Below are 26,156 nucleotides of genomic sequence, written 5' to 3'. Positions count from 1 at the left end.
GAAATCCCATGGACAGAGGAACCTGGCAGGCTGTAGTCCATGGGGTCACAGAGGTGGACACAACTGAACGACTGACCCTTCACTGTTTTTCTAACCTCAGACACTTTTCTCATTTTTCAATTTCAAGTTCAATTACAGAAACAGTTCTCGGAGAGGCATGAAGACAGTGGCCCTGCAGTCCCTCACCCCACACTAGCCAGACCTGCCCGAGCTCCCTCTTTCCCTCAGCCTCCGTCCCTTCCTGCCCCTTTGCAGGTGGAGCGGGCCGCTCAGTTTGGGAACCCGCAGCCTAGGGCTCTCAGTGGTGTCCTCTTTGGGTTTGGCGCTAAGCCACGTTAGCAGGGGAAGCGGGGTGGGCGAGTGCATGCACAGCCCTGTGTGTGTGCTATTGTTTCCTTTTTAAACTTTGTCTGACTCCCCTGGGTCTCAGTCGCGGCCCTCGAACTCGTAGTTGCGGCGCATGGAACCTAGTTCTCTGACCAGGGATCGAACCCAGGCCCTTGCACTGAGAGTGTTGGGTCTTAGCCGCTGGACCACCAGGGAAGCCTCCCAGCCCTGTGTGTTCTTAATGAGCATCTTCTGGATGATTTTTCGTCATAGAGGCTCACTTGTAATTTTTTCTGCTCTCCCTGTTCCCCCAGTCCTGCTCACCGCACCTGGGGAGTCAGGAATGTGGGCAGAGATCCACATTGCCCGCACAGACCCCATCCCTGCCCCCACCCTTTGGGCCACAGTCCATCGACTCATGGCAGTGCTCAGCTTTCAGCATTCTGGTCACCTTCAGGGCCCTTGGCAGCCCCGAAGCGGGGGCCCTTGCTATTCCTGGGGGCCATTCCCCATGGTGCCTTCTTGGCCTCCCTAAACACGCCAGGCAGATTCCCACCTCAGGGCCTTTGCCCTGACTGTTCCTCACTCCTAGCTTGTTCTTCCCGCAGGTGTCTGCGTCGTCGTCACTCTCAGCTCCCTCAGCGTTGTGCTCAGGCGTCCCCTTCCCATCAGCACCTTTCTGGCTGTCTTGCCCTCAGGCTCCGTCCTCCACAGCACTTCCCACCATCTGTGTTTCTGCCTCATTTCGTCTGCCTCCTTCCTACTGCCAGACCATAAGCCCCTTGAAGGCAGAATTTTTTCGTTTTGTTCACTGTTTATGTCCTTAGGTCCTTCAGGAGTACCTGACACCTAGTAAGTGCTTCATGAGAGCTTCTTCTTCAGTGAATCAAGCCCTGAGATTTCCTTAAAGCTGGCTAAACTCAGCTCCCACCTAGGGCTCCTGGTCCTCTGCTTGGCATCTTAATTCCTGCTTTTTTTTTTTTTCTTAATGAATGCCCCTGTCCCCACCCTGAGTCTATATTCATCTCCCCCCGTTATCCCTGCCTGTGCCTGGGACCCCTGACCACCTGGCTGGGGTCCTGGCTCCCTCTCTCCAGAGGGCCCTGGAAGCGTCTGCAGGGCTGGGTCCTGGCTGTGCCGTCCCTGGCTCTGGACACAGATGGGCCCCGAGTCAGGACCGAGCTCTGCTCCTCACTGCTCTGTGACTGGGTTTCTCAGCCTTTCTGAGCCTCATTTTCCTCATCTGTGAAGTGGGCCACCATAACAGCCAGTGCTGAAGAGTTCTGGGTAGCACACAGTAGGCCCTCAGGGAATGGCCGCTGCCGGGTGCTTGTTTTATCCTTGCCATGACCTCCTGGGGTGCGCCAGGGCGAGCCTCTGCGCTTCTTCCCTTGGGAGTGGCCGGACTTAATAGTGTGTTTAGAGCCCTGTGGAAACACGAGGGGGGCGCGGGACTGATCCCGTGAGCCCTGCCCCTCCCACCTTCCCACAGTGAGAGAGGAAGCCGCCTGTCACCCGAGCCTGGGAGGGGTCCCCGAGGCTTTCTCTGGCCAGGCCTGCAAGAACCACGGTCAGGGAGGCTTCCTGGCCCCGCGTTCCCATGGCAGACTCACAAAGGGGAAGGGAGAAAACGCACAATTCGATACCGGCTTTCGTTCCCAGACACTAATCCTGATTCCTCTGGGTGTTTCAACACGCCCGGCACTGTGAGCTTCCTCTTCAGACTGCAGCAGCTGCTGCCGTTCCTGGGCTGGCTCAGGCCAGTGGAGGGGTGGGCGGAGGTTGAGGGTCTGCTCTGGCGCCCTGGCTGCCCCCTAGCTTTCCCTGCTTTCAGGCTTGGGACTTCTGCCCTATGGGAAGTGGTCTAGTTTTTGTGCCCCTCCACCCACCTCCTCCAGGCTGCCCTCAGCCCGGAATCCATCATGGCAAGACCGAGGGACTGTCAGGGGGAAGGCTCAAGGGTTCTCACCACGGTCCAGCATGACCTAACCCGGCTCCCTCCACTGCCTCATCCCCTCTGCTCCCCTCCCCAGTCCCATTCAGCCCCTGAACCCCCACGCTGCTTCTCCAAGTTTGTTTCTACCTCATGGCCTTTGCACTTGCTGTTCATGCATCAAGACGGCTCTTCCCCCCAGTCTTTGCTCAGCCCACACCCTCACTTCACTGCAGACCTTGATCAGACATCACTGCCACAGGGCTTTCCCTCCCCACCTGCCCAGAGGAGCAGCTCCCCGCTTCTCGTCTCCATCCGGTACTCCCCACCCACCTTCCCTGTTCCCTGCGCTCCATTTTCCTCTCTGAACTACCATGCTTTTGTTTTGGTTTCGGTAACTTGTTCTTTGAGCTGCAATTCACAAACCACACAGTTCACCCATTTAAAGTTTTCTGTATATTCACAGAGTTGTGACTGTCACCACAGTCTAGTTTGGAACGTTTTCATCACCCTAAAAAGAAACTCCGTACCCATTAGCAGTTATTCCCATTTCTCCCCAGCTCCCCCATCTCCCGGCAGGCGTCAGTCTTTCTGTCTCTTACAGGTCTGCCTCTTCTGGACATCTCTTAGAAACCGAATCACGCAGTGTATGCCCGTTGTAACTCCTTCTCTCATAAGCAGAATGCTTTCAGGGTTAGTTCACACTGCAGCATGTCTAGGCGCTCTTTGGACGGCTGAATAGCGATCCGCTGTTCGGATGTACCACACTTCATGTGTCCGCTCACCAGCTGGTGGACATCAGGTTTGCTCTCACTTTTTTGGCTGTTACGAATAATGCTGCTGTGTACATCTGTGTACAAATTTTCGTATGGACATATGTTTCATTTTTCTTGGCTTTATACCTAGGAGTAGAATTGCTGAGTCATATGGTAACTGTAGTTGAACCACTTGAGAACTGCCAGACTGTTTTCCAAAGCAGCTGCACCATTTTACATTGCTGCCGGCAGTGCACGAGTGTTCCAGTTTCTCCATATCCTCATCAAGGGTGGTTATTATCCACCTTGATTATAGCCGTTCTGCTTGGTGTGAAGTGGTCACTTGTTACAGTTTTGATTTGTGTTTCTCTGATAGTTACTGATGTTGAGCATCTTCTCATGTGTTTATTGGCCATTTGTATATCTTCTTTGGAGAAATGTCTCTCTGCCTATTTTTAAATTGGGTTATCTGTCTTTATTTTTGAGTGGTAAGAGCTCTTTATATACTCTAGCTACAAGTCCCTTACATATATGATTTGCAAATATTTTCTCTTGTTCTGTGGGTGTCTTTCCACTTTTTTGATGGTATTCTTTGAATCACAGAGTTTTAAAATTTTTATGAAGTTCAGTATATATATATTTTTATCTTACTGCTTGCACTTTTGGTGTCATAGCTAAGAAACTTGCCTCACAGATCATGAAGCGTTACCCCTATGTTTTCTTCTAAGAGTTTTATAGTTTTTTGCTCTTCAGCTTAGGCCTTTGATTCATTTTGAGTTAATTATTGTACATGGGGTGAAAAATGGGTCCTACTTCATTCTTTTGAATGTGAATATCAGTTGTCCCAGCAACTTTTGTTAAAAAGGCTATTCTCTCCCCCATTTGTACCTTTGTTAAAATTAATTGACCATAAATGTGAAGATTTATTTCTGGACTCGCAATTCTATTCCTTGAATCTGTATCTATCCTTATGCCAGAACCCCGCTTTCTTAATTATTGTAGCTCTGTGGAATTTTTGCAGTCAAGACATGTGAATCCTTTACTTATGTTCTAGATTGTTTTGATTATTCTGATCCCTTGCATTTCTAAGGTTTAGGATCAACTTTTCAGTTTTCGGTGGTGAAGTCAGCTGAGATTTTGGTAGGGATTGTATTGAATTTTTAGACCAATTTGGGAATACTATCATCTTAACAAGATTAAGTCTTTCTGTCCACAACTATGGGATGTCTTTCCACTTACTTACATATTCTTAAATTTCTTTCAGTAAGGTATTGATAGTTTGTAGTTTTGCAGAGCATATGTTTTATACTTCTTTTGTTAAATTTATTCTTTTTGATACTATTGTAAGTGAAAGTCTTTCATTTCATTGTGGATGTCCACTAGTATACAGGAGGTCCTTGATTTTTGTATATTGACCTTGTATTCTGCAACCTGGCTGAACTCACGTATTCTAATAGGTGGTGGCTTCCTTCGGATTTTCTGCATAGCAGATCAAGTCACCTGCCAGTAGAGGTAGTTTTAGTTCTTCCTTCCGGCAGAATGTAAGCTAGTCACTGCTGCGGCAGAACAGGGACTGGCACACAGTTGGTGCTCAATTATTTGATGAATGAAGGAGGAGGGCCGCCACGGCTGGGTCAGAGGATGCTCTGGCCTGGGGCCCCCACTTCTCCTGGGGCACCTGCTTCCTGCCCGTTGTCCACCAGCGGGTTGGGAACTCTCCCTTCCTCTCCTCCTCCTCTCGAGCCCTGACCTTTTCTGTCTGTCCCCAGTCTGCTGGGGTTGCTGGAGCTCACCTTCCTAACAAGGTCAGAGCATCTTGGTGATTGAGCGCCCCTAGACTCCAGCATCTTCATCAGACAGGACATGTCTCAGGGGGCCTCCCTAGGCCTGGCCCTTGCCGGGCGCACCTCCCTGAATGCTCTCAGGTGCCCGCAATGAGTGGCTCCTGTGCCTGTTTCACCGATGCTGATGCAGAGGTTGGGCCCCAGCCTGAGCTGCACAGTGTGAGGTTGTGAGCCAGCCCGGGTCTGCCTGGGCGCCTCATGTTGCTTCCATCACAGCCCTGGCAGGACGTGGGGAAGCCTTGGTCCCATCCTCGAAGCCTCGTGGGGCCAGAAGGGAGCTCCTCATAGAGGCTTGGCTCGGGGGCCTTCATCGGCCGAGAACCCAAGAGTATGTTCGTTTCCCACTCATGCAGTTCCCTCTGCTGGGAACTGTCTCCCCAACTGGCTGCTCCCCTTCCCTGCATTCGGATCTGCGCCTGGATGCCATCTCTGCAGCTAGTAGCCTTCCTAGCTGACTCATCCCTTCCCCCACCCTGTCCTGGTGACACTGAGTCATCACTGGGGTGACTGTCAAATGTCAAGTCTGTGAATCCGGTCCACTGCAGTGTCCAGCACCCGGCACATACTTGGGACTCAGAGACCCAGATAGATGCCTTAGGGGCCAAGCATGTTGCAGCTGGCCCCACGACCCTTGTGGGTTCCACGTGCCAGCTTCTCCTGAGCCGCTGACAAGTGAACCAAGACGATGGCTGGGCATTCTGACCCTGTAATTGGCCAGCCCTAATCTCGGATCCTGCTTTGCCCATCTCTGGGGGGTGTGACCTTGGGTGGTCTCCAGGAGCCTCAGTGTCCTCAACTGTATAGAAGGGGCGGCACAGAGTCTGTCCCCTTCCGGAGTTGCCGAGGGAAGCAAGTGTTCAGGAGATGCTCAACCTGTGCTGACCCTCTGCCCTCAGGCCCCAATCTGGCCACTAACCCGAGCCCCTCCAGTCTCCAGGGGGTGGAGCGGTCACTTCCTCAGCTGTCCGCTCGGCCGTTCCTGTTAGATGGGATGAGGCTGGAGATAATGTCTCTCACGTGGGCCCCTCCCTTCCTGAGCACATCCTGCCCTGCGGGGGTGGGGGGTGGTACCTCATCTCCTTCATGTGGGAAGTCACAACTACTTGCACTCCCCGACTTGAACCTCCAGGGCCACCGCAGCTGGAGAGGCTGGGAGAACCACTCCTGCCGGCCCCCACTCACCCCCCTGGCACAAGGCACCTCCCCAGTGGCAGGGGGTGCTGAACTGGGGGGGTGCTTGGTCATGCTCCCCAGGCCCAGGAGGAGCTCCAGGAGCTGGAAGGCCAGCTTGTCGCCCCTTACCCCCGACCCAGTAGGGAGGACACGCCTGTGGCACAGAGCCAGGCGACTTGGGTTCGAGTCCCTGTTCTGCTCTGCTCGTGGTGGGCCTTGGGCTGAAGTCTTAGCCCCAGAGGTCCCGTTTTCTTTGAATGTGGGCTTGGACTACTGACGGTAGCTGTTGCAGACAGTTGCTGGGAGGGTTAGCGTGACCGTGGCTCGCCAGCGCTTGGAGCAGGCTCCAGTGGCTTTGGATGGTGCCTGGCCCATAGGAAGCGTGCTGTGAGTGTTTGCTGTTGTTGCTGTTATTACTCTTATCATCGCGGTTACTACTGGTGAAGAAGGGGGCTCTGGAGCCAGGCAGCACTGGACTGAGGGCACACCTGTTTCCTGGCTGGCTGATATGGGCAGTTTATCTAGCCTCAGTTTCTTCGTCTGTGAAAAGGGCTGGCAGTCCATCCCGGGAACACCTTTGTGAGGCTCACTCGAGATAGCCAGTGGCAGTCCAGCAGGAGGGGGGACGTGGCAGCCAAAGGAGCTGTCTGAGGCCCCAGACAAGGTGAGGGCTGGGGGGCAGGCAGTGCTGGAAACACACAGCTGCCCCCCCCCCCCACCGCCAACGGCCTAACCTGCTCTCACCCTTGCTTGCCTTGTGGTTTTTTTCCCTCTTTTTATCTTGTTTTTGTTGTTGTTTTCATCACACTTCCACAAGCAGATTCTTGTTACGAAAATGCAGTCACTTTGTGATACAAAGTGAAAAGTGAGAGCTCCCCACCCATCCCCACAGGGGGCAGGGCCCTCACCTCCCTGAACGTGGGCCCCCACCCCTTGTGCCCGCAGGGAGGAGGTGCAGGAGAACTGCGTGCGGTGGCGGAAGAGGTTCACCTTCGTGTGCAAGATGAGCGCCAACCCGGCCACTGGCCTGCTCGACCCCTGCATCTTCCGTGTGTCTGTGCGCAAGGTGAGGCCGGTCGGGGGCTGCCAGGACCACCGGGCTGGTGCCTCTGGGCCCATCCCCTGAGTCAGGCTACCTCATTTCCTGTCCTCCTCCCCTGGGGGTCAGGTGGGGAGGAGGGCAGAGAAGATTGGGAAGACCCATGAGGTCGCTGGGATTCCCTAGCCATCCTGATCTCCGTGTCTGTTTCCCTTGCAGGAGCTGAAAGGTGGGAAGGCTTATTCTAAGGTAAGCGGGGCCAGGTGAAGGGGCAGTAGGGTGGGACAGGATGGGACAGGCATGAGAGAAGCTGTAAGAAGAACCTCCAGCCACCTCTCTTGCCCCAAACAGAAGACGCCCTGCCCTCTATGAGATGTATTAGTTTTTGGAGATATCTTTATTGACAGCCTCTGCGTTTAACGTAAAGGCAGCGGATGCTCATTGCAGCACAGATGGTAGAGGGCTTCCCACCACGTACCTCCCTCGGCCTCCTCCTCACACCCTTCCAGACCGCTTAAGAAAACAAAAATGCCTGAAGCGGGGGACTTCCCTGGTGGTCCAGTGGCTAAGATTCCACACTCCCAGTGCAAGGGGCCCAGGTTCGATCCCTGGTCAGGGAACTAGATCCCACATGCCTCAGCTAAGGCCCAGTAAAGCCAAATCAATCAATAAATACTGTAAAAAACAAGCAGCAGAAGAAAAATGCATGAACTGTCTCATACAGAGCAGTGACTAAAACACGTGCATGTGGTTTAGAGGATCATACGAGGAGCCCCCATGGGTGTACCTAAGCACACGCAGGTGATAGGATTTTTAAATTCACAAGAGGAACTCGTCCTACAGATTCTGAAACCTTTTTTTTAGCTACCCAGTACAGCGCGGGCATGTTTTTGTGTCATCACAAGTTTCCTTTTGCTTTCTAACAGTGGAGGGTCCCTCGTCTGGTTGGGTGAGGGGGGCTCATTCACCCCCACGGCTGCACGTCTGTGTGGGGGGCAGGGTTTCCCTCGCCCACAGATATGTCAGGCCTTCCTGTTTAAAGCCTTTTCCACTGGGGAAAGTGGGGGAAGACGGGTCTGAAAGGGTTACCTCTGGCTTTGAGTCAGCCTGCTCTGCCCTGAGCCCCCTTTCTTGTGGGGCCTCTAGCCCACCCTCTGGGGCCCGGGGAGGCACCCAGTAGCAGGGAGGTGGGCTCAGTCAGTCCAGAGGGGACATGCCTTTGTCTTGCCTCACCCTGCGTGGAGAGCCTGAGGCAGGCAATAAGCGGAGTGAGTCCCTTCCCACCGACCAGAGCTCAGGAAGTTCAGTGGGCACGGCCGTGCCCTGCGCCCTGTTCCAGGTGCCAACGCCCTGCCCAGTAGCAGAGGGCAGGGTGGTTAGAACCAGGCTGCGGAAGGTGCTCTTAGAGTGGAGATTTCTCCTCCTGGTGACGCACATGGGTGAAGGACAGCCAGGGAAGAAAAGGCCAGCTAACAGCAGGAGCACCCACCTTCCCCCCTCACCCCCACAAACCTGCTGTGTCACCTGTCAGGCCTCCCAGGCCCTTCCCTTCCGTCACAGGCTCGTGTGTGCGTGCTAAGTCATTTCAGTCGTGTCCGACTCTTTGCAGTCCCACGGACTGTAGCCCACCAGGGTCCTCTGGCCATGGGTTTCTCCAGGCAAGAATACTGGAGTGGATTGCCATGCCCTCCTCCAGGGGATCCTCCCCAGCCAGGGACTGAACTTGTGTCTCTTAGGTGTCCTGCATTGAAAGGCAGGTTCTTTACCACTGGACCACCTGGGAAGTCCCACCACAGGCTCAGGTCCCGTTAATCAGAGGAAGAAACTGAGGCCCAGAAGGGTGGTGAGATCTGACACTGATCAGGCCTCGTTTCAGTCCTGGCTCTGCCGGATAAGGTGTGTGAGCCCCTGAGCAGGTCACCTGCCTGCTCTGAGCCTTAGTTTCTGGATCTGAAGCATGCGCTCTGCACTCTACAGTAGAGACTTGTGTGCAGCAGGTGCTCAAATGAATGTCCCTGCTTAGCTTGATTTGTCCTCCAGGTCCCTAAGCCCAGCACCCACCCCCCACACCCCAACCTCCAGATCTGGCAGATGTGGCTTCCGCCCAGGAGGCCTTCTCAGCTCATCCACCCTGTTCTTCCACTTTCTCACTTCCCTCCCCACCCTGGGCTCCCGTCTGCATCCCGTGACAGCTCGGGGTTCCCACCAGCCCCTGGCTCCCACCCCCACCAGGGTCTCCCGCCCGCCCAGCAGAATGCCCCCCACCCATCCATCCATCCACCCCAGTGCCAAGTTCCCACGGGCCTGGCCTCCCCTCCTGCCTGCTGGTTCGGTGGCTCCCACAGCACGGCCTTGTTTCCCCGGGAACAGTGCGTCTGTGTCGCAGACAACAATGTCCTTTCATCTCGGGCGCTGCCCTGGTGCACGCCGGGACGCGGCACAAAGGGTGCTTTGTGCAGCCCAGGGATGTGAGCTCCTGGCTTTGCCACGCGGAGCCACCAGCCGCGGCCCGTGTCCTTGGGTGCCGGTTATGCAACAGTCCGTCGGGGCTGCGGGGCGGGCCCAGGGCTCCGGCCCCCCTGCCCCCGGCCCAGCTCACCCTTGGGCCACCAGTGCTGTGCCCACACTCCCCTCAGCCTCCCACCCTCTCCTCTGTCCCCCGCTCAGCTGGGCTTCGCCGACTTGAACCTGGCAGAGTTTGCAGGCTCGGGCTCCACGGTGCGCTGCTGCCTGCTGGAGGGCTACGACACGAAGAACACTCGACAGGACAACTCCATCCTCAAGGTACCAGGGGCTTCGGGCCTCATCTGCCCCTCCCACCAGGGGCAGGGGCAAGGGCAGGCCGCCTCCCTGTCGGAGTCCCGTGGGGAGTTGCAAGGAACACAGGTTCTCACCCCAGACGGACAGCGAGAGACGCTGGGAAGACGTGGGCCCTGGGGTCAGGAAACCCCCCTTAGAGACCTGACTTAGCCACTGGCCTCAGTTTTGCCCTCCATAATCGGGGCTCAGGGAGTGGACCCCAACAGTCTCTTGTGGTGAGACCAGCAGCCCTCATCTCGTGGTGCCCAACCACAGCCTGGCAGGGAGTGGTGTCTCTTCCTGGCCCCAGTTTTGCACAGGAGGGGCTCCACCTTTGGGTGGTCATCCACCCAAAGGCACAGCAAAGCTGGCACCTGACCCTGCAGCCCAGCTCCTAACCACGGCCGCGCATGACGCGAGGCCACCTGAGCTCCAGGGCACCGGGGTGTGGACAGACCTGCCGTCCCTGCACCCAGCAGACCCGGGCAGCCGCCCCGAGGGCCCAGCCACGTGAAGGTTTCCGGGACCGGGGCAGCACCCTCCCCCCGGGCAGCTGCCTCCTGAACCCCTGTGGACAGAGATATCGGAGCATCCGCTGCCAGCTCACCTTTCTTCCTCATCTCCACACCCTTCCACCTGGCTGAGAAAACAGTCTTGTGTTAACCACAGCCCTGTGAGCTGACCCATTGGGAGAGTACTGTGTCTGACAGAGCTGAGTAGGAGGTGGTAGGCAAGGGCGCTAGGGCCTCCTGGACCTTTTGCAGAAGAAGCCAAAGGCCACTGGAAAGGTCCAGGCTAGCCCTTGTGAGAGCCAGGGCCTCAATGCATCCTCAGACCAGAACAAGGGGGCCTCGGGTCCAAGGCCAGCTCCCCCATGTCCTGTCTGCCGGATCTTGGATAGTCATTTATTTCCCCTGAGTCTGAGTCTCAGTTCCTGTGTCTATAGCCTGAGGCCACCACGTACATGGCAGGTTGCTATCACAGCCAAATGAAATAACCCATTAAAAATCTCAGCCTCAGCCCAGCGGGCACCGTTTTTGTTGGAGCTTTCCCTGGGATTCTTTCTCAGCCCATCACCTGTCACTTCATTCTAGCCCCAATTTGGGGACCCAAATCTTGCCTTGTTTGAACCATTGCCGAACTCTTTGCCCAAGTGGATGTTAAACATTTCTAATGACTTCTTGCTTTGTTTTATTCGACAAACTTTCACACACCCCTGCCATCTGTGTTGGACTCTGTGAACTCCTACGCCGTGTCAGGCTGGGTGGGCCCCTCCCCACCGGGTAGGCTTTAAGAGCCCCCCTCCCACCTGCCTTGCCCGCTCTGGGGGCTGTGAGGATAGAGAATGTCTGCGGCCTCACCCTTGAGGGTCCCACAGTCTAGTCGCCGTTCTGAAATGACAGTAGCCGACTCACTCCTCACTCATTCCATGCCAGGCGCCCCAGGCATCCTCTACCATCCCACGAGGCAGCTGTTAGGATCAGTTTTGTCCTCTGCACGAGAAAACTGGGCTTCAGTGAAGTTTGGTGGTGTCACCAGGGCCAGCAAGGGACAGAGATGGGATCAGAGTCCAAGCTCATCTGAAGCCAGAACGGGGGGTCCAGGCACCTGTGGGGGATCTGGGAGGGTTGAACAGGGCGTGGCTGATCTCACCGGCTTTTGCACAGGTCACCATTGGAATGTTCCTGCTCTCGGGAGACCCCTGCTTCAAGACGTGAGTGCTGGTGCAGGCCACCTGAGGGGTGGGGGCTCTGTCCTGAACATTGTCGGGAGAGGGCCAGGGACTCTTCCCTCCTCCAGGCTCGTGGGGTCCCCTGTCTTCTTCTGACCCCAAGCTGGGGCACCCCAGTCACACCCCTCTCTGTTTTCCCAAGGCCGCCATCCACTGCCAAGTCCATCTCCATTCCAGGCCAGGACTCCTCCCTGCAGCTGACGTGCAAGGGTGGCGGAACCAGCCACGGGGGCAGCAGCAACTCCCTGACGGGGTCCCGGCCCCCCAAGGCCCGGCCCACCATCCTCGGCTCAGGTACCGTTCCCCACCTGCCCTCTGCACTCCTCCTGAGACGAAGGCTTTCACCTCCCCCAGTCCCTAGGTCCCAAGGGGGGACACTTGCTGAGAAGAGAAAGCCAGTGGGGTGGTGTTCACCCACCCTTGCTTCCGTCGGGTAGGCATCTGCGCCCCTCCCATGATCCAGGCTCTGCCTGGCCCCAGAATCACAGCAGCACCCTGGACCAAGACGGATCAGGTCGCTGGCCTCCTGGCTCTCCGGGTCGAGCAGGAGAGACAGGGGTCAATGAACAAAAAATACATCAAATGCTTGTCCGCCTAGAACTGTGACGTGAGCTGGGAGAGAGATATAGAAGGTGTCTGCCTGGGGACAACCAGGGAGAGCTCCCCGAAGGGATGTCATTTGAGCTGAATCTGGGGTGTATTGTGCCGTGTTCCTGGCAGAGGGACCTGCTAGGAGCTCTTGTTCTGCTCCTTGCTGTGTGACCCTGACTGGCTGTTTTACCTCTCAGGCCTTAGCATCGTCCTCTGCAAAGTGGGATCAGCAGTAGTAACCACATCTTGGTTGCTCTGGGGATGAACTGAGAAAATGTGTGTGCCTTTCCTGGCACCTGGGTCGTCCTCTCTATTTCCCAGCATGTTTCCATTAAATGATCATTATTACCAATGTTACGAAAAATGCAAATGAGCCTGAATCCCCAGAGGAGTAGGTGTGGCAATTAAGAGGGAAAGGAGCCCAGTGCTGTAAGGGATGAAGTAGGCCCTCCCCCCACAAAGCATGAGCCTTGGCCCCGGCACCCCGTCCCTGGGGGTGAGCTCAGAGCTGGGAGGTGGACAGCCCCCAAGCTGATCAGTAAGCAGGGTGGCACATGGTGGCCCTAACCTGTGCCACGAGAGCAGTGAGGGCACGGGGCCTCAGACCCTGTTTTCTGGGTGATTCTGCCCCTGGGGCTGGGAGCCGAGAGGGACCCTCTGACCCTGAGGGCCAGCTTTCCTGCCCTCCTGTTTTTCCTGCACACCAGCCAGGTGGGACCCAGAGCAGAAAGCTGGGCTTCTCCCCTGCCTCAGCCTGGGGGCTGCATGCAGGAATGGGGGCTCCCCAGCTCCCCTGCTCTCCAGCTTCAGGGTAGGGATCCCCAGAGGAGCGATCTGGGAACCAGGGCACCCCAGCACGTGTGGTGCCTTTTGTGTGAGAAAAGAGATGCTTCTTCTGCGTGGGGTGGGAATTTGAGCCCCACAAGCCTCTCTCTTCCTGCAGCCCCTCAGAGGCAAAGAACCTGTCAGGACTTGAAAAGCCTTGTGGCTTTGGGTGGGGACACAGGCAGGCCTAGGGTCCAGGCTGTGACCTGGGTGGGTGTGCTCAACATCTGAAGAGGATGGAAGAGTCATTGCTTCCTACATGGGCCAGAAGGACTGGTGGGTGGGTGGGTGCTCTCTGAGCCCTAGGCAGACCCTGCTTGGTTCCCTATATTTCCTGCTGCCAGTGCCTAAATGTGTTCCCCACCCTTATTTACTCCACTCCAGCTACACAGACCCCAGCTCACTGAAGCCTCAGGGCCTTTGCTGATGCTGGTCCCTGGGTCTAGAAGGCCTTTTCTCTGATGCCTTACCTAGCCTGCTCCCTGCCAAACATCCTGATGGTCTCTCATTAAGGCCACCTCCTCAGAGAAGCCTTCCCTGATTTCAGGTTGGATTTCAGACCCAACCTCCCCCCATACGCTCCCTGCTGTGGGCCATTTGCCAGTTACGGTTAATTGTGGGTCCTTTTTGTCCTGTGTTCTTCCTTCCCACCACTGGCTGTCTGTGACACCCTGTCTCCTAGCAACCCAGTAGAGCACCCCCCAGATATTTGTGGAGTGAAGGAATGACCCTGGGCTCGAGTGCTGGCCTGTAGCTCAGGACAGGTTGCTGCCCGCTGAATCATCTCTTAAGAGTTTTTCCATCTCTTAAGTGGAAATACATAGTGTGCCCCCCCACCCCCACCCCCACCCTGCCACATTCAGTGAGAGGACTAGTGAGAAGCGAGCATGCTGGTCACCCCTGCCCCTCCCTGCTTCCAGGGGTGCCGGAGGAGCCAGACCAGAACCTGTCCAGCCCCGAGGAGGTGTTCCACTCCGGCCACTCCCGCAACTCCAGCTATGCCAGCCAGCAGTCCAAGATCTCGGGTGAGCGCCTGCCCGCCCTCCCCATGCCCTTGGCCTCCCAGCCTCCCCGGCCGCCCCCATCATGACCTGCACCCCCACCACCCAGTAGGCTACAGCACAGAGCAATCGCGCTCCTCGAGCCTCTCAGACCTGACACACCGCCGGAACACGTCCACCAGCAGCAGCACCTCGGGCGGCCTCAGCATGGCCGTGGAGGGGCCTGAAGGCAGCGAGCGCGAGCACCGGCCCCCGGAGAAACCACCACGGCCGCCCCGGCCTCCGCATCTGTCAGATCGCTCGTTCCGGTAGGTCTCACCGCAAGTGCTGCTAGAGAGCAGAGCCCTCCGGTGGCTCCCGGAACTTCTGCTCCTCCCCCTGTAACACAGGGACAGCTGGGCCCTGTCATTGTGGGGTGCGTGGCCGTCAAACCAGCTGATGCTCCACACTGGCTGCACCCGGCCTGGCGCGCGTGCTCAGTGGGCGGATGCTGCGGGTGGCCTAGCACACCCTGGGGCCGGCCTGCTTCCGTGCTCTGTGGCCTCTTGGAGGCTGGCACTTAACTCCCCAGGGCCTCCGCAGCCTCCTCTCTAAGATCAGGTTGCAGCAGCATCCGTACTGTAGGGTTGAGGTGACGGTTCCGTGAACACGCTCTGGACCATCTTCCACGTGCACTCGGAGGGTCCTGAGCGCGGTAGATGGGGACTGGGTCCTATGGTCGTGTGACTGTTCTGACTCTCGCCCCACCCCAGGAGGAAGAAGGACTCGGTGGAGAGCCACCCGACCTGGGTGGATGACACGCGCATTGATGCTGATGACATCGTAGAGAAGATCATGCAGAGCCAGGACTTCACTGAAGGGAGCAATACCGAGGGTGAGCTGCCAGCGCAGGTGGGGTGCGGGCGTTGGTGCCCGGGGTGAGCAGCCAGCACTGACGGGGACAGTGCCCGGGGGCTCTCTGGCTTCACTGCCCCATTCAGCTTCTATCTTCCCCCGTGTCCCCACAGACAGCAACCTCCGGCTGTTCGTGAGCCGCGATGGCACCACCACCCTAAGTGGTATCCAGCTGGCCAACAGGTAGGCGGGGAAGGTTCTGGGCAGGTGACGAGTGTGGCTCTGGGCCCCCGTGGTGAGAGCGTGTGGCTTCTGCAGCCCATTGACCTAGCTTTGAATGCCAGCTCTTGTCCATGTGACTTCAGGCCAGTCATGTCTGTCTGAGCCGCAGTTTCTCCATCTGTCAAATGATGTGGATCACACCACCTCACCCAGAAACCTGGGACAAACGCCCCAGGTTTGGTTTGGGAGGGTTCCAAGGAACCTTGGAAAATGCCTGACACAGCAGGGGCTTCATACATCTTTATTTTGGATTCCATTTTTCTTTCCCTTCCTCCTCCTGGGCCTGGGAGCTCCTAAAAAATGATGATGATGACTCATGTATCTATTAAATGAATAGTTACTGTGCACCAGCTACGTTCCATGGTTCTGAGCTAGGTGCTGGGGATACGGCAGTGAGCAACATAGATTGTTGCTTCATGATGTTCAGAGGCAAGCAGATGTGAGGATCAAACTTGTGGCTTGAACTCTGCCAGTATATAGAGTATCCTCTAAATCATTCATTTACAGCATGCTGGTCTGTGTGTGCCTGGCTCATTGAATGAATGAGTGGAGGAGCTTACCACCTGCAGGGCTGTGCTGAAGCCTTTACTCCTGGTTCTTATGGGCCAGATGGGAAAGTGTCCATTGAACATCTAGGGCCAGAGCAGTAGGAGGCTTGGCTGGGCCACACTGGGGCCTCAGACCTGCCCTCTGGTGTTGCTCTGCTGACCTCTGCTGGCGGAGGCTCAAAATTGCAACTGCCATCTTTGCGTGGCCTAGGCTGCCCTTAGTGGGGTGGGCAAAAAGAAAACAGAGGGCACTTCTTGGGGCTTTGTGACATCCCTCTCCAGCCCCCTCTGAGGATGAGGAAACTGAGATTGAGCAAGGTTACTGCAGAGCTGTATACTGTGCCCTGAATGACTACAGCCCTTCTCGTGGGCCTGGCCTTGGCTGGGAGAAGAGCTGATCAAGCTTCCCGACCTTCTGCTGCACTTTCGGCAAGCCCCGTAATCTCTCTGAACTTCAGTTTCTTTATCTGTCAAGTGGGGCTGGCTGCAGATCCTCTCTGCCTGAATTGCTGTGAGGATGGGCACAGCACACCCCAGCATGTGAGCTGCTGGTACCCAGGGGGGGTTGGGCATGGTCTGTGCAAGCTCTGTGATCCCACAGGCTCAGGGACGTAACATCTGTGTTACCCTGGGCAGGTGACTCAACTTCTCTGAGACTCAGTTTCTCTCTGCAAAATGGGGCCAGTTAACAGTGCTTGCGAAGTACCTCCCAGGGCTGGCCCAGAGGACCATCAGGGAGGACAAGCTGACCTGTTTCTCCCCACAGGGTCTCCTCTGGGGTCTACGAGCCAGTCGTGATTGAAAGCCATTGAGGAGCAGGTGCCCCGGCTGGAGAAGGGCCCTGCCTTCACGGGCGTCCAGACCCGCGTCATTCCACAAGGGACCTTCCCCTTCGGATCACCATCCGTGCTGCCTCTCATCTGTGCCTCCTCCATGCACTCCAGCCCCAAAGCATCATTCCACTGACCTCCCATCTATGCTGGGACGCTCATGGCCCGCAAGGGCCCCGGGCACCACTGTGAATATTCTCCTCTGAACCACTAGGGAGCAGGACACATGGGCCCGTGAAACAGGTGGGCAGAGACCCATGGTGGGCACTGCCCCTCTGAGACCCACCTGGGCCCTCGGCGAGGACATTCAGTAGTTCCTGCACATGCAGGGAGGCTGGTGGCCGAGGGGCCTCTTGTCCTATGTCCCCGTTCACTCCAGGAGCGCTGGCTCAGCCCTGGCAGGGCCTCGCTCCATTGCCCCCTTGTCCTTGGCGGGGCAGTTCACCCCCCGGAATCCTGCCACCATGGCCCTCTGACTGCTTAGTGCTTCAGCTGTCACTCCTCTGCGTCCCGGGGGACCTGCTGGCGGCCTCCTCCGGGAAACCAAGACCTCAAACCCCACCCGCGCTCTGGATTGAGACCCCCCTCCCCCGCAGCGAATGTTCTCCTGCTGCCCCGGCAGCCTGCACTTTGCACACGCTTGTCTCCAGCACAGCACGCTGGCCCTCGCCTGCCCGTCCACTGAGCCCTTCCCAAGGATCCCTGGGCCCTGCCTGCCGTGCAGTCAGCAGCCCTGCCCTCGCAGCCCGGCTGGAACGTGGCACCGCCCCTGCCCCTCTGGTTGGCTCCAGCTCAGGCCTGAGCCCCCTGCTGAGAAAGGTCTGAGCCTGAGCTTCGGTTCCCCTCTGCCCGGGGCTGGGTCCTGGGCAGCTGGCGTCCGTTAAGGAAGCCAGGAAAGGTGCCTCCCAAGGCCCTGGAGGTCAGCAGCCCGGCTGGGCTGGGTTTGCCAAGCCAAGCGCCCTTTCTCTCCCCTCAGGCTCAGCTGGCCCAGGCCGGGGCCGATGCTGGAGAGGCAGATGGGCTGTAGCTGGACTGGCCCGGAGCTGGCTTCCTGGCCAGAAAAGCCTCAGCCAACCTCTGAAAACATGCCCTCTCTGGGCAAAGGAGAGGGCGGCGGGGGTGGGGGGGCGTCCATTAAGGGGGTTTCCCAGTGGGGAGCAGTCTGGCCCTGCCCCTGCCCCTACCCCTCGCTATACCCTCTGCTCTCAGCACTTTCCCCTGGCCTTGTCCTGTTACTTGCTTGAAGGTGGGTTCTGGCTGCCCGCCGGTCCCTGGACAGACTCCCCGACACTCTAACTTCCACTCATTTTGTATAAACCCAGCAGGCTGGTGTTTACGTAGCCCCATACCTTTTTCCTTTTCTTTCTTGTTTTTTTTCTTTTTCTTTTTTCTTTCCTTCCTTTCATTTTCTTTTTTTAAGAGTTCACAGTTTGGTATTTTCTCCTCCCCCAGGCGAGGGGAGGTGCTTCTGTTCTCCCTGTACCCGCTGGCTGGGTCCCAGCAGGGCTGGGGATCTGGGGTGGGGGGTGGGGGTGCCCTCCCCAGGTTGGGAGGGGTCCTTGCCTTCTGTCCCATTGGCAAGAATTGGACTTGGTCTTGGAACCTCCTGGCATTGGGACCAGAGCATTTCTAGGATTTCTGTTGTTGTTTTTAATGCCCTAACCCTTTTAGAAAATGAATGTGAGAAGGTGCCTGCTGAGGCAGGATGGAGCGTTTGCTCTGGCTGGGGAAGGCTCTGGTCAGCTCTGCAGGTCCCTTCCTGCCCCACAGACACCTGGCACTTTAAAAGGGAGCTGGTCGCACTGTCTACAGTTGAAGTGACCCCTAGAAGATGGGGAACGCTGTCCTTCCCTTCTGTATGTGCACGACCTCAGCCCAGTGAGGCGATGTATTCAGGGTGTTTTTAGGTCTGAGTCAACATTCTGGGGGCTTCAGGCATAAGATAGCTGGTTTTGGTGCTGTTGGGGAGAATTCCCCATACCAGGAACCCAGCCCCACCCTAGGCGAGGTCTGAATTTGACAGTCACCCCAGAAGGAGACAGAGCCTGCCAGACCTTCCCATGCCAGGCCCTGGGCCAGGGTAACTGGACTAACAGAATTCAGCCACAACCAAATCAATGCTGGCTGGAGCTGGAGGCCTGGAGCCCCGGAGCCCCAGCCTCATTCCCACGTGGGAGCCCTTTCTTCGACCCTCTGGTCCCCTCAAGCTCAGTGAATTCCCATTAGGTGCCCACAGCTCTGAACTAAAAATCCTATATTTAGAAAGAGACAGAATATATTAGAGATATTTTTGGAAAGGAAGTGGTCTATGCAATGCCAGTTTGGAATCTTCTTGAAAGACAGTTTAACGTTTTTACTAGGAGATTTAAAGAAAGGTCTACAATATTTTTAGTTCTTTTTTTTTATTTTTTCTGGTCACCCCACAAACCGACCGCATGGCATGATCCGCCAAGATGCAGAATGCCGTGGTCTCTCTTTTGGGAGGTGAGCAGGGAGATGGGGGGAGGGGAGGCCTTTTTTTTTTTAACACCCCTCCTTTCAAACAGAATGTTACCACCACCACCCCCTGATTCAGTGGGCTGTGTTTGTATCTCCGTCCCAGCTTCTATTGTAGAAAATAACATTGTAAGGGGAAATCAGCCTAGTGTCAAGTGTCTCGGTTGGGGGGATGGGGATTAAATGTTGCAGATTTTGTTATGGCATGTTGGTTCTTGCTTGTTTTACTGAGTTGAATCCCAGGTCACAGATGGCACCAGAAGGGAGAGAGATGACACTCAGGGGGTGGGAGAGACGTCGGTGGCCAGGGTTCTTGGTTGTCCTGGCTGCAGTCATTACAATTATTATCACTGTTACTACGACACATTCATTGGGAGGAAACAGGCCCAGAAAGGACAGTTTCTTGCCAACCTCACACTTACAAGGTGGCAGCTCTGACCTCAGAGCCCAAGTTCCAACCTCCCCAGAGTCGGGTGGCCTCTAACAAGTACGCCTGAGGACCGATGACTGCCTGTGCCTCAGCTTTCTCAGCTGCAAATGGGGTTGTGGATCAAATTAGGAGGTGGGTATACAGCCCTCCCTAGGGAGCCTGACCCCGCCCCTGAAACATGCTAAGAGTTTTCCCAGCCTCCCCAAAGCCACAGGCCAGCACTGTCTCCAGGCTTGGACCACCTCACTCCCTGCCCTTGACTCAAGTTCCTGAAGAGTTGTCATGGCCACCAAGCTCTTGGGAAAGGCAAGTCACCCTGGGCCTTTCATGAGCTCAGAAATGGCAGGAATCCTCAGGGCTCTGGACAAGCCGGAAGGGACCAGACTACCAGGCCTCATCCTGGCCCCAGCACTGCATTATCCTTGCCCATTTTCAGTGCTGATGCCTGCTCACACCCCAGAAAACCCTGGAGGCTGATTCTCAGCCCCTTGGTTCTTTGCACACGTGGGGAGGGATGAGTTGGCTCCTGGCTGAGCCCCAATTCTGAGACGGAAGAAACTGGGCTGTAAGGTCCAAAACAGTTTGCTCCTTTGGAGCACAGTAATGCTCAGTGGGCTTTCCTGGTGGCTCAGACAGTAAGAAGCTGTTCAATCCCTGGGTCAGGAAGATCCTCTGGAGAAGCGAATGGCTAGCCACTCCAGTATTCTTGCCTGGAGAATTCCATTGACAGAGGAGCCTGGTGGGCTACAGTCCAGCTCAGTTTAGTTCAGTCGCTCAGTCGTGTCCGACTCTGCGACCCCACAGACTGCAGCACACCAGACACCTCCCTGTCCATTGCCAACTCCCGGAGTTACTCAAACTCATGTCCATTGAGTCAGTGATGCCATCCAACCATCTCATCCTCTGTCGTCCCCTTCTGCCTTCAATCATTCCCAGCATCAAGGTCTTTTCTAATGAGTCAGTTCTTCGCATCAGGTGGCCAAAGTATTGGTTTCAGCTTCAGCATCAGTCCTTTCACTGAATATTCTGGACTGAATTCCTTTAGGATGGACTGGTTGGATCTCCTTGCAGTCCAAGGGACTCTCAGGAGTCTTCTCCAACACCACACTTCAAAAGCATCAATTCTTTGGCGCTCAGCTTTCTTCATAGTCCAACTCTCACATCCATACATGACTACTGGAAAAACTGTAGCTTTGACCAGACGAACCTTTGTTGGCAAAGTAATGTCTCTGCTTTTTAATATGCTGTCTAGGTTGGTCATAACTTTCTTTCCAAGGAGTAAGCGTCTTTTAATTTCATGGCTGCAGTCACCATCTGCAGTGATTCTGGAGCCCCAAAAAAGTCTGTCACTGTTTCCACTGTTTCCCCATCTATTTGCCATGAAGTGATGGGACTGGATGCCATGATCTTAGTTTTCTGAATGTTGAGTTTTAAGCCAACTTTTTCACTCTCCTCTTTCACTTTCATCAAGAGGCTCCTTAGTTCTTTGCTTTCTGCCATAAGGGTGGTGTCATCTGCATATCTGAGATTATTGATGTTTCTCCCAGGAATCTTGATTCCAGCTTGTGCTTCCTCCAGCCCAGCCTTTCTCATGATGTACTCTGCATATAAGTTAAATAAGCAGGGTGACGATATACAGCCTTGACCTACTCCTTTCACTATCTGGAACCAGTCCGTGAGGTTGCAGAGTCAGACACGACTAAGCACAACTTTTACTTTTTTTTTTCCATGCGAAGTGAAAAATCAGTATATAAAATAAATGATGGGGGAAAAATGTTCCTCTCAGCTTTGCGATGGGCTCAGACAACCCAAGGAAACAGATGCTGCCAGCAGGAGCAAGCCATGCCTGGTTCAGACTCTGTCTTTGCATGCCCCTGCCCCCCTCCCCCCCAGGTGAAGACAGCACAGGGAGGGCCTGGCATCGCCAGAGGCTATTCTCCGTAGCACTGCTGCTGCTGCCGCCGCTGCTAAGTCGCTTCAGTCGTGTCCGACTCTGTGCGACCCCATAGATGGCAGCCGACCAGGCTCCCCCATCCCTGGGAATCTCCAGGCAAGAACACTGAAGTGGGTTGCCATTTCCTTCTCCAATGCATGAAAGTGAAAAGTGAAAGTGAAGTTGCTCAGTCGTGCCCGACTCTTCGAGACCCCATGGACTGCAGCCTACCAGGCTCCTCTGTCCATGAGATTTTCTGGGCAAGAGTACTGGAGTGGGGTCTGTAGCACTGCAGAAGTCACCAAAATCTTAAAGCTGGTTGACTGATTCAAAGCTCCCAGTTGTGTCAGGCTTCATTCTGGACACTGGGGATACAGACCCTTTCCTCACGGGGCTCACAGTCAAGTGGGCCAGGTCAACAAGTAAATAAGGTAACTAAAACGCAGTCATGGGGCTTCCCTGGTGGCTCACTGGTAAAGAGTCCACCTGCCAGTGCAGGAGACACGGTTGGATCCCCAATCCAGGAGGCCCCCACATGCTGCGGAGCAGCTAAGCCCTGTGCACCACAAGTAGAGTCTGTGCTCAGAGGACCTGCGAGCCGCAGCGACTGAAGCCCGCGTGCCCGAGCCCGTGCTCTGCTACAAAGAAGCCACGGCAATAAAAGGCTCTGTACGGCGACTAGAGAAAAGCCCTCGCAGTAACGAAGACCCAGCGCAGCCAAAAATAAATAAAATTTAAAAAACAGAAACGCAGTGACAAGCGTCTTCTTGGTGATGCACTTGGGGAAGGGACTCCGGCTTCTCCTTCTCCTCCCACCCTAGGCCGGTCCTTGAACTTTTTCTTTACCTTACCCTCAACAGACACGTTCGGGCCTCGGGACCAGGAAGTAGCGCCCTCGGTTGCTGGAGTCTGCTATACACCACTGACTCAGACTGTGATCTGAAAAGTTCGCGCCTCTCTCTCGAGCCTCCTTTTCCCCACCTGAAACACGGGACTTCTGACCACTCACCCCCATCCTGTTCTGGCTTTAGGACTCTGGGATATTGAGAGATGGGCTTTTTTTTTTTTTTTCCCTCGGACGAGTTCGACAGGACCGAACCCACAAGTGCCAAGCCAGTCTCGGTGCCTCAATTCGGTCTCACTGCCAAGAGATTCGGGAACGCGTCACAGAATGTCCTCGAGAAACTACATTTCCCGATATGCAAAGAGGAGGCGGTGCCCGCCCGTCTCCGGCCACGTGGTCCTGGGCCAGCTTGAGGACTGCGACTCCCGGCGTGCCCCGCGGCCCAAGGCCGGAAGGGCCCGGACCCGGAACCGGATGGGGCTTGCGTCTCCGGTGCCTGAAGCGCTGGGGAAATGGTGAGCGTGAGGCCGAAAGTCGGCAATGGGGGCGTCTGGAGGGTGGGGTCCTGGGTCTGTTCCGGAGCTGGGGCTTGAGCACTCGGAGCCGGTATCGTTCTCCCGCCGTCTCACCGTACGAGTGATAGACTTTGGCCCGGTACTCTCTCTCTCGACCTAGAAAAGATACCCAGTCAGCCACGTCACATATGTCAGCTGAGTAAATGGACGTGATCGGGCCGCAGCGACTCCCCCCTCCTTCCTAAATGGAGGATCTTTTCCTCAGTTGAATCCTCCCTTTTCTGCAGGCCACGGGAACAGACCAGGTGGTGGGACTCGGCCTCGTCGCCCTTAGCCTGATCATCTTCACTTATTACACCGCCTGGGTAATTCTCTTGGTATGTGTGCTTCTCCGCCCTCTCTTACCTCCCATCCCTGGATCTTGAAGCCAACTCCTCACATCATTTTAGCAGGCACTGTGCTAGGTGTTGTCACTGCATATCTCATGAAAGCTCCAGGACAGCACTATGAGAAAGATGGTAACAGGTGTCCCTATTTTATAGACGAGGAAGCAGAAGCTCAAGGGGAAGGCTCAGGGTGGAATCCTTAACCACTCCACTGCGAAGTCCTTTCCTTGATTTGTTTGCTTTTGATGGGAGTTCTAGTCCTTCTGGTTATCTTGCGGGCGCTTGGGCATGACAGTCCCAGTGGATTTTGTAAGAGTGTTTAGCATTTTTTTTTCCCCCGTGGGAAATTTGTTTTTGGTTACTGCTTTAAAAGTGCAGTGTTTGTTTGGAGGACAAAATCTTGCAGAAGTCGGTATCCTTTGGAGAAAAATGTTAGTAAAGAAAACCTTGGAGTCCTGGTTGGGAATCACTCCCCTTTGTCCCTGCTAAGCTGTGAGGGCCTTAGGGCAAGTCCTTTGTCTTCTGTTCCCTGCCAGGTCAGGTGCCCAGTACACAACCATTAGATAACTGAAGGAAACAAACCAAGGCACCCAGAGTGCTATCCTCTTAGAGAAAAACGAATGCAGTGCTTTGATGGGGTCAACCCCTGAGATGGAGGAGGAGGGCTGTTTGGACCAGGGGAGCTGAGTAGAGCGAGGAACACTCACTAGAGCTCTGCCTTTGATGCCAGCCATTCATCGACAGTCAGCATGTCATCCACAAGTATTTCCTGCCCCGAGCCTATGCCATTGCTATCCCACTGGCTGCCGGCCTCCTGCTGCTCCTGTTTGTGGGTAAGTTCCCCCAACCCTGGACAGGGTGTCTTGGGGACCCCATGACCCCCTCCCAACCCCAGACATGCTGCTACACTTCATCACTCACTGTACATCTGCCTGAGGCTCCTTACCCTCAGCTCACGTCCTGGGGTTTCCCTGTTCATCCTTCAGGGCTCAAGTCAGTCTTCCCAATGCCTCAGGCTCACTGGAGTCTCATGGGATGTCTCCCTCTTTCTTGCTCCCTCCACCACCACCACCACCACCACCACTCTGCTCACACTTCCATCACCTCTCACCCCCTTGTCACCCTGGTTCATGATTCCTGCATCTCTCTGTCTCCCAGGGTCTGGCGTGTGGGCCTTATAGGGGCAGGGACTGTGGCTTTATCATTACTATGCCCTCACCCCAAGCACAAGCTGTGGCACTGAGTTGGTGCTCAAGAAAGTGGTTTGGATAAATCAACAATTAGCTGTCTGGATGATGGGGTGGGTGGATGATGACTGCTGAGTGGGTGGGTGGTTAGGTAGATGGACAGGTGGTCGGGTGAGTAGATAGATAGTTGGGTGGATCTTATTCCCTGTTGAATCAGAAACACTAAACTCAGCAGATTGCCTTTGGTAGTCACTCAGCTGATGTTTGTTGAATGAGTGCAGGCAGAAGTGTAGGTTGATGAATGATTAGGGAAATGGCCTCCAGGGCGTGGCCTGGAGGGTAGTTAGGTAGCTGCTTGGCCCCCTGTGTGGGTCACTGCCATGCTTGGGTCCTACTCTGGCCTCCCCAGTCTCCCCTTGTGACTCAGCTGGTAAAGAATCCACCTGCAGTGTGGGAGACCTGGGTTCGATCCCTGGGTTCGGAAGAAGATCCCCTGGAGAAGCACTCCAGTATTCTGGCCTGGAGAATTCCATGGACTGTGTAGTCCATGGGGTCATAAAGAGTTGGACACAACTGAGCGACTTCCACTTCACTTTGTGACCCCCCAGCAGTCCTGAGCCAGGATCTTAGTTGCCTTTTTTGGTCTATGTATTCCAGGTATATTCATCACCTACGTGATGCTGAAGAACCAGAAGGATACCAAAAAGGCTCAGTGAAGGCCCAGCAGGAATGAGGCCGCTGGCTCCGTCTCTGCTTCTTCTCCAGGGCAGACCCAGTGAGGGTGCCCACAGGACCCATCCAGGCACTGAGGCCCCCTCAAGCTTGATTGCCCTGCAGACACCCCTGTGGGATAGAAGCTGTTCAGGACTCACCCCTGGCTGACCAGGGCCCCTGCTCCTCCTTCCAGAAGCCAGGGAGGAGAAGTACCTGGAAGTCTCCATCTCACCCCCCTTCTGGCTCAGGGCCTGCAAGGTGCTGGTCCCTCTCCACATACACACACACCTCACCTTGAGACTCCCTATCATTTTTCCCGCTGGGTTCTACACTTGCCTCAGTTGCCTTCTTGTCACATGATGGTTGGACTTGGCAGGTTCTGGGGCGTCACGTGACCTCTTCCCGCATGTTCCTCCTCCACAGAGACAGCCTTCCCAGGTCTGACATAGCCCCAGACCCCACAAGGATCTCTGGACCTGGAGAGCCTAGAGGGAGGCCCAGCCCCCCAGCCTCAGGGCTGGCCTGATGGGAGAGCTGAACAATAAACATCGTTGTCTTCGTCTCAGTGCTGTCCCTGACCCGAGGAGCTCAGGGGCTGGGAGCTGGCCTTTGCATTGGTCTCAGATCAGGAGATACTGGTCTGTGCAGCGAGGGTACCTTGGGTACCTCCTGGATTATCCCTGTGCTGGACACAGGACAATGCAGGGGCCAGGACTGATGTGGATCTGGCCTGGTGCAGCTCACAGCGGGGGAGTCTGGAGGCATAGCGGTCTGCCAGACGTCACATCAGCCTCTACCTCGCCTCCCCTGTGCCAGCCCAGCCAGTGGGCACTGGTATATTAAGGACCCTCAGACCCCTAAAAGTCCAAGCCCATCATCTGTCTGGTACCCAGCAGCCCAACTTAGTGTGGCTCTGAGCAGAGGGCCGCTGTGAGCCAGAGCAGGGCTGTTTCCACTGTGTTCCGGTTGACTGGTCCAGGCCTCAGCTCGAGCCCCTGGCAATCCCACCATGCCCCTCTGGGCAGCCAGCTCTCCCATTCACAGTGTGAGCCTCCACCCCTCACTTCCTTGGGCACTCGTTCTCCCTCCAGTTAGCAGAGGTGTCCCACCTGCCTCATCAGAGGAAAGAGCCCAACTG

At 55.7% G+C, this 26,156-nt stretch overlaps 2 protein-coding genes across 3 annotated transcripts in view; both read left to right on the top strand.

The window, feature by feature from the left end:
- The window catches only part of EEIG1 (estrogen-induced osteoclastogenesis regulator 1), a 38,325-nt gene extending 16,026 nt beyond the window's left edge, over positions 1-22,299 (top strand). Inside the window, exons 2-12 of one of the 2 annotated variants that reach the window (XR_008200150.1) lie at positions 6,978-7,098; positions 7,291-7,320; positions 9,739-9,855; positions 11,538-11,584; positions 11,745-11,896; positions 13,939-14,043; positions 14,132-14,327; positions 14,772-14,893; positions 15,027-15,096; positions 16,450-16,756; positions 22,233-22,299. Coding sequence is in view for 1 of the 2 variants with exons in the window: in XM_052648808.1 (XP_052504768.1) it covers positions 6,978-7,098; positions 7,291-7,320; positions 9,739-9,855; positions 11,538-11,584; positions 11,745-11,896; positions 13,939-14,043; positions 14,132-14,327; positions 14,772-14,893; positions 15,027-15,096; positions 16,450-16,495 (1,006 nt within the window). In the remaining variant the exon portion in view is untranslated. Of the gene's footprint in view, positions 1-6,977; positions 7,099-7,290; positions 7,321-9,738; positions 9,856-11,537; positions 11,585-11,744; positions 11,897-13,938; positions 14,044-14,131; positions 14,328-14,771; positions 14,894-15,026; positions 15,097-16,449; positions 17,476-22,232 lie in introns of those variants that run through there. The other variant, XM_052648808.1, reaches the window with a different exon arrangement.
- A 349-nt stretch (positions 22,300-22,648) lies between these two features.
- On the top strand, positions 22,649-25,583 carry DPM2 (dolichyl-phosphate mannosyltransferase subunit 2, regulatory). Its single transcript, XM_052648875.1, has 4 exons — positions 22,649-22,731; positions 23,019-23,108; positions 23,848-23,950; positions 24,962-25,583. The coding sequence occupies exons 1-4, from the start codon at positions 22,729-22,731 to the stop codon at positions 25,018-25,020; spliced, it is 255 nt and encodes an 84-aa protein (XP_052504835.1). The 5' UTR covers positions 22,649-22,728; the 3' UTR covers positions 25,021-25,583.
- Positions 25,584-26,156: the final 573 nt, after the last annotated feature.

This window comes from Budorcas taxicolor, chromosome 11 (genome assembly GCF_023091745.1).
Source record: "Budorcas taxicolor isolate Tak-1 chromosome 11, Takin1.1, whole genome shotgun sequence".
NCBI lineage: Eukaryota > Metazoa > Chordata > Mammalia > Artiodactyla > Bovidae > Budorcas > Budorcas taxicolor.
The sequence above is the reverse complement of the archived record's forward strand: the minus strand, read 5'-3'. Positions and strand labels throughout refer to the sequence as shown.

What these genes read in the sequence shown, in the direction of transcription:
- DPM2 (XM_052648875.1), top strand. An exon ending in CCGCCTGGGTAATTCTCTTG is followed by an intron (nt 23,109 to 23,847) that starts GTATGTGTGCTT and finishes CTTTGATGCCAG; the next exon opens with CCATTCATCGACAGTCAGCA. An exon ending in CCTGCTGCTCCTGTTTGTGG is followed by an intron (nt 23,951 to 24,961) that starts GTAAGTTCCCCC and finishes TATGTATTCCAG; the next exon opens with GTATATTCATCACCTACGTG.